This window comes from Musa acuminata, chromosome BXJ2-4, assembly GCF_036884655.1.
Source record: "Musa acuminata AAA Group cultivar baxijiao chromosome BXJ2-4, Cavendish_Baxijiao_AAA, whole genome shotgun sequence".
Classification (NCBI taxonomy): Eukaryota; Viridiplantae; Streptophyta; class Magnoliopsida; order Zingiberales; family Musaceae; genus Musa; species Musa acuminata.
In genome coordinates, this window is record NC_088341.1 from 29,251,479 (window position 1) to 29,258,607 (window position 7,129).

The 7,129-nt window shown below is 37.5% G+C and overlaps 1 protein-coding gene across 1 annotated transcript; it reads left to right on the forward strand.

The window, feature by feature from the left end:
- Positions 1 to 715: 715 nt before the first annotated feature.
- LOC135609083 (syntaxin-43-like) lies at positions 716 to 6,677 on the forward strand. Its single transcript, XM_065102172.1, has 8 exons — positions 716 to 1,353; positions 4,266 to 4,542; positions 4,780 to 4,869; positions 4,966 to 5,043; positions 5,687 to 5,764; positions 5,893 to 5,958; positions 6,033 to 6,113; positions 6,383 to 6,677. Exons 1-8 carry the CDS (start codon positions 725 to 727, stop codon positions 6,488 to 6,490), a joined length of 1,407 nt encoding a protein of 468 aa, XP_064958244.1. The 5' UTR covers positions 716 to 724; the 3' UTR covers positions 6,491 to 6,677.
- The last annotated feature ends 452 nt before the right edge of the window (positions 6,678 to 7,129 follow it).

The following is a 7,129-nucleotide window of genomic DNA, read 5'->3' on the forward strand; positions in this document are numbered from 1 at the left end:
TCTGGTCTATAGGGTCGATGTTTTGAGTTTTGAGCATGTAAATAGAGACTCGAACATCGCTACTCACAACCTTGCTAACCATGTGAGGCTTTTTTTTGTTCTCCTCCAATCTCCGAGGAGAGCTGTGTTTTTGGGGACGACTGATGTCTCATTTAAAATATTTAAAGTTTATTTAAAACTTAGAAAAATTAGAACGATTTATCCTATGAATCAATTTATAAAAAAATTATTATATCTTATCAAAGATATTATACAAAATACGATAAAAAGGATACGACCAAAAAAATATGAAAAATAGGAGCATCTCTTGCGAAAAGTCAAAAAAGAGAAAAAAAATATTTCTGGGAAATTCGCCCTTTATTTTTTTCATCATAAAATGTATTACAGATTAGATGGACAAATCGCTTTATTGTATTAATCGACTCACAGAAATTAAATACATTAATTTTCTTTTATCATCATATTATTATGGCGGGATGAATCCTTCACCTGATTTTTCTTACCGTCCGACAGGCATCGGTTGGTGATCGGAGACGCAAACAGGACTAATAGGTGGGCCCGTCCGTTGCCACCTCGCCCCACCCGTCGCCTCCTTTACCGGTCAGGCAGGTAAGTAAGGAAGGATGTGATTCGTGTAGTGGAGGAGCCTTTTCTTACTTATTATATGATGGCAGCTTCCAAAATATATTATTCGTCTCCCAGCAACCAAAACCGACATTGGTGAATGCGCGAAAAAAATGCATCTGCACATCATCCTCGTAACTTCCATTTCATCCACCGGGCGCCGTTCTTTCAAGTTTGTCAACCCAAAGCCGCCAACTCCAAAATATTTCCGACCTCCTCCTCCGCTCACGGCCGCGGCGGAGGGGCAGGCGCATTGATCGATCCGACATTCCTGCCCTTTCCGACGACGATCGACCCGTCTACTACCACCATTTCCACCTCCACCACTGAGTCCCTCGCTGGAGGCACCGCTTCCAACCGTTGGCGCCGCTGCCGATCTTGCTTTTGTCTCGCCAAGAAACTAAGAGTTGTTCTGTTATTTGCGTCTAGATTCGACTCAAAACCGTGGATCGCGTGTCTCATTGCCGAATCTGGGAGGTTCGGGGTGGAGATCTACGCAATGACGACAAGGAATCGGACGCCACTGTACAAGAAGTACCGCGACGCCTTACGAAGCGTTCGGGTGCCGATGGCCTCTTTTTCTCCCTCCCATGCTGGCCCTTCCTCATCTGCGTCGTCCTCTTCTTCGGCGGGGCGTGGTGGTCCGGTAATCGAAATGGTGAGCACTTCGCTTCTCCATCCCAATCGGTCTTATGCTCCCGTTAGCACGGAAGACCCGGGCAATTCCAGGTATGAATCAGGTTCCTGTTGAGCCAACTCCCTGTGATCTGCTGCTTTCTTATGTTACCTTTTGGATCCCATCCAGTATAATTTTACATTTTCCTCCTTTTTGATACATTGGCCCTGTTAGATCCCGCATTAATGGGTGTCTTGTGCACTGGGTTGCCCTTGCTTTCCTTTTTTATCCTTATTTTCCATATCATTTTGACGTTTCATGCATTTTTTCACATAATTTGCTGGATTTTAGATCCTCTGATGCTCCACATGAGTATTGGTAATCTATCTAACTTATACTTAAATTGCAGTCTTGCTTGGTTCATGGCTAGAAATATTCATAGATCACCACTCCTGCTGTACTGAAGTCCTCAAAATTTTAAACCAAGTGTCTGTTCCACCCTCCAAATTACACGCTTCCTTTACATGACTAGAAATATCATCATCATGTCATCCTTTTTACATTAATACTCGTTTTCCTATTTACTTCAATATTCCACATCACCTCATATATCAGCCTCTTGAGTATAGAGTACCTGTTCAATTTTTCCAGTGGCAATGTGAAACTATGTAATTAACATATCTACCAGCAACCATCATATTTACATTGTCTTGCAAAACGGCAAACAATTAAAAGGTTAATACCTTAGCCATATCAACCAATCAATTTCAATATGTTCTACTGATTCTAAATGTTTGCTTATGACGCAGATATATCTAACTTAAGCTTTACCGTTGTAGCATAGATTAGGATTATATCATTGTATGCCTTAGAGTCACCTTTCCAACGTCCACAACAAATAAAGCATCATATATATATGAAGGTACTAGCTAGCTTGGCTAGTAAAAATCCTGCCTTTACGACTTACCATTTGCACACACACAAAAAAAGAAAAGAAAAGAAAAGATAATCATGAAGATGCTTTTTGAAACACAAAATAGAGCAGTCAATATCTTGAGATAGACTATTCAAATTTTATTTCTGGTTATTGGCATAAAAACCCATTATACTATCTTATATGGTCAACACAAGGGTCTACAGCTATCACTTCCCATCACAACTATCATTGTTGGGAGGATGATGTGGGAAGGACTTCCATTATTGATTTTTCAATTTTGGACTAGTTCATTGATTGAGAGTAAGCCTTGGCATCATGGTAAGGTTGCACCTTTGTGAGCTCAGTGATTAGAGTTTAAATTTCCTAGACTATTCAAATTTTATTTCTTGTCATTGGTATAAAAAACGATTATGCTGTCTTATATAGTCAATGCAACGGTCTACAGCTATCAGTGATCACATCACAACTATTGTTGTTGGGAGGATGTTTTGGGAATGACTTCGATTATTGATTTTCTAATTTTGAACTAGATTTTTGATTGAGACTAAGCCTTAGAATCATGGTAAGGTTGCTGCTTTATGATCTAGTGATTAGAGTTTTAATGACTAAATCATGAACTGCTTCATGTTGTTTCCATTAAAAACTATGAGCTCGTGGATCAATATTAAAAAGAAGACCAAGCCATTCCTCAGTTATTGATGTCATCAACATGAAATTATTGACTTAGCCATCAAAGTCAGCAAACAGCTTCCTTGATCCATTTGTAAAGTTGATGTGTCAAAGCTACTCTAGATTGTGGCTAATGCTGATTTCATAACAAGATTACTGAAATTTAAAACTAACCAACATATTTAAGCCTCCAGTCATAAAATACTAGCAAACAACTTTGTAGGGAAATTTGTTATCAGAGTTGATGAATCATAGCTTCTGAAGTTTGTGACTAGTACTAATTCCATACCCATAGTCATCAACCACCTCACAATTGATGTTATCTTTGCAACCATAAACAAATCGTGTGAATCCACATGCACCATGAACTTCATCTTGGGTGGCATGAGTGAGATATTTCTGAGTCTGTGCTCCACTTGTTTGTGCCTGCACATTGAGGACATGAAATCCATATTGCCACCCTCATAGAGACATGCATTGTTGTCCATATCACTAGTGTGTTTGCAGAACTCATGAAGTGCAAAATCTCAGAGAGAAAATGTCTCATCATCTTATTGTTGCTCATCAATTGTGCCCAAAGAGTCAAATAACTGCAATGAGTAACCGTTTTCCTTGTTTTAATGGTCGGATGATGGACTTCAATATATGCTGTCACTGTCACAGTAATTGCCTATAGTCGGACCACTTCCTGGCAGTTAGCCTGCTCATCCAGCCTTGTCTTGCAGACAGCCTTGTTAGAAGATCCCTATTTGGAGTTGATCTCTGATCTTTTCCCTTGGTTCAAAAAGGAATATTTCATCGATAACTGGAAGGGAAATTTCATGTCAGTTTCGAAATGTTTATTCAGTCAGACCAAAATAAGAGTCTAAATCCGTAAACTTTTAGTTTCCATGGTGAGAGCACAAACCAATTTTGTTAGCTTTTCAGGATTCAAGTGAACGTAGAAGTCCCTTTGTGATTTTGTATCTTAATTATGATTGTAGCACCAGGTACCATGCCCAAGAAAACCAAGATGGATGGTTTTGCATCACTGTCCATAATGTTATAAAGTTCACAGGAACAGGTTAATTTGCACATATGCACTGGAATCATAGGATGACACAATACTTTGTTTTACTTCTTTAATAAGTAGTATTTCAAATTTTGAATACATGCCATCTTAGATTCATTGTTCCATGTTTTGCATCACTGTCCTTAGAATTTTTTGTATCCTAAATTTTGGAAAATCCAATTAGGTTTTAGGATTTTCTTGAATTACTGTATGTCCAGGAAAATACCGGCATGAGGTTGGCATGCCTTGAACAAAACCTGTTTGCACCATGAGATGACAAAATGGTGTTGTTGCAATTTCATATTTTCTCAATTGATTCTCATCTATTGTTCTTGTCATTAATAAGTTATTTTCGTTGCCTTATGCAGTAGAGGGCATATTATGGTTGGTTTACCTCCAGCATGGGTGGATCTTTCTGAAGAAATATCTGCAAATATGCAACGTGCTCGAACAAAAATATCAGAGTTAGTCAAAGTTCATGAGAAGGCCTTAATGCCTTCTTTTGGAGATGGAAAAGAAGACCAACTTGCAATTGAGGTTCTTACCCATGAAATAACAGATTTATTGAAGCGATCTGAGAAACGACTGATGAAGTTATCTCCTAGTGGGCCTTCTGAAGAGTCAAATGTTAGAAGGAATGTTCAGGTACGACCACATTTATTAGTTATCTGCTGTTTTGTTTCTGTACTCTGGTATCCTGTTTAACATTCTAGTTGAAAGCATTCATATCCAGCCAACATTTCTGTGAAAAAGCAAATGAAAAAAGGTTTTCATTTTCTGCATTATGAGTTGTAATATTTTTGCATAAGACTAGCTGGTTATCTCTATCATTTTTTTGATACCCATAAATGTCTCCTAAAGAGAAGTGTACCATTGTTGCAGAGATCACTTGCAACAGATCTTCAGAATCTCTCAATGCAGCTGCGAAAAAAGCAGTCAATTTATTTAAAGCGTCTCAGAGAGCAAAAGGAGGTTTGTTGAACTCCTGATATAAATAATATTTTGTTTGCCTTTTTTTTATGTTCAGTAATTCTTTAATAATTTTGTTCTGTTTTTTCTGCCTTTCAGGGTCAAGATGGCTTGGATTTTGATATGAATATAAATGGAACTATGTCTAACATGGAAGATGATGTATTTGTTGATGTGGTATACTTCTATGCTCTTTTTCTTTTAGCTTTATGCTGTAATTAGAAGTTATATTATGCATCAACAGTCAGGGACTCAGTTTTGGTCCATCATGATGTTGTTTAACCTTTTTCGATTTAAATTCTAAAGTTGCTTCCTGAACCTAACCACATAATTAACAACTCATTTGATGACAGATGTAATGAAGTCCAGTAATGAATACTTGGGTATTCCACAGTCAAGTCGAAATAGGAAGAATATTAGGCATTCCTTGTGCTGATGTCATCAGTGATAGGGACAAAAGAATGGAGATTGATATCTATCTGCAAGATATTGTTTTATTCTCAGTTGCACTAAGGGCTAAGTTTTATATGACCTCTAGTGATTCTACACAGTTTGTGTCTTTTATATATATAGCTATCAAGAAAGGATTCATAAGCGTAACCAAATGATCTGTGATGTACCTCATATATGATAGATTCTTCTGATATCTGTTTTTGTCACCAAATTCTTGGTTAAAACTGAACTTAGAGTGCAAAACTTTTCCTGAATCCCTGAAATATTTCTGGTTTTTAATTGATTGTTTCAGATTCTCATGTATTCCACCATATATACTTCCTATCTTCTTATTGACTAATATTTTATCTTTGGCTGCTTTGTGCAGGGCTTCAGTGAACATCAGATGTCTCAACTGAAAAGAAATGAGGCATTTACAAGAGAGAGGGAGAGAGAAATTGCACAGGTAAAACATTTAGTTCTAACTCCATCACAAGTTGGCACAGTTTCATATACCAGTTTTCCTGCTTATCCAATCGCCCTTATGACTGTTGTTGAATGACCTTGTCATTGGACTTTCATTTTGTAATTCAGGTTGTGGAATCAGTAAACGAACTTGCACAGATAATGAAGGATCTCTCTGTCCTTGTGATAGATCAGGTATTTCTTAAAACATGAGTCAGACATGGTTCCCATTCTTTGTCAGTGAAATTTGAAATGGCTTTTCTAATCAGGGAACAATCATTGATCGAATCGAGTATAATATTCAGAATGTCGCATCCACAGTGGAAGAGGGCTACAAGCAGTTACAGAAGGTTCTTTCTCTGTGTGTGTGTGTGTGATAATGACATTAACAAGACAAGATTTCAACATAACACAATATTCTTTTTTGGTGATACCAATAGAGCTTTTTTTCTTGACCATTAAAACTACAACCTCAATATCTAGGTGTAAGTGTAGTTTTCTCACTAACAAAAGAGGGGCTACCTATTCGTTACTTAACAGTCTGCTCTTTTTTCTTTGTTTGTACTTTGCATCTAGCATAGTGTAGTTATAATTACGTGGGAATTTTTTTGACTAACAGGCAGAGAGAACACAGAGAAAAGGAGGAATGGTTATGTGTGCTACCATCCTTGTGATAATGTGCTTCGTTATGCTAGTCCTCCTAGTACTAAAGGAGATATTCTTCTGACAAAGACAACTCTGAAAAGATGAATATCCCAAAAGATCAGCAACCATGGTAAAGGATGTCATGCTTGAGGCACTGGGATGGTTTCTTATATGAGTTTACAGCAGGCTCATGCAGTTCTCCTCGTTAGACAATTTTCCGGGTGATCTCCAATTTTATAATTCACTGATTCTTTTTTGAAAGAAGTGAAGATCTCCAAGTTTACAGAAGGCTCATACAGTTCTCGACACTAGACAATTGTACATGTGATCTCCAATTTTCTAATTCACTGTTTCTTTTTTTGAAAGCAATGAATTGGATGATCTTGATTCATTGTTTTTTTTTTCTTTATTGAATACATATTAAAAAAAAAGAGGAGCAATGGTAGTTTTGTTCCTGTAGATTATTCAGAAGTTAAGAGTTAGAATTCATCTTTGTTTATGATCTAAGGGGGGTCCCCTTTTTTGCTGAATTGGATGGCAAAGGGTTTCAGTTTGTAATAATGGTTCTTTCATTATTTTTTCACTGTAACTGAAGCTGCAATTGCATCGATCATGGTCGAGGTTGTGGCTCAGCCAAGTCTCTTCATGTGGCAATGAAACGACTGACTTGTTGAAGCGCCATCGCTTCATAGGAATTGGACAAATCATTTTGTTCTTGATT

Excerpts from the sequence above, each read along its gene's own strand:
- LOC135609083 (XM_065102172.1), top strand. The coding sequence starts at position 725 with ATGCGCGAAAAAAATGCATCTGCACATCATCCTCGTAACTTCCATTTC. Across the intron at positions 4,870-4,965 it reads GTCTCAGAGAGCAAAAGGAG|GGTCAAGATGGCTTGGATTT; the intron begins GTTTGTTGAACT and ends TCTGCCTTTCAG. Across the intron at positions 6,114-6,382 it reads GCTACAAGCAGTTACAGAAG|GCAGAGAGAACACAGAGAAA; the intron begins GTTCTTTCTCTG and ends TTTGACTAACAG.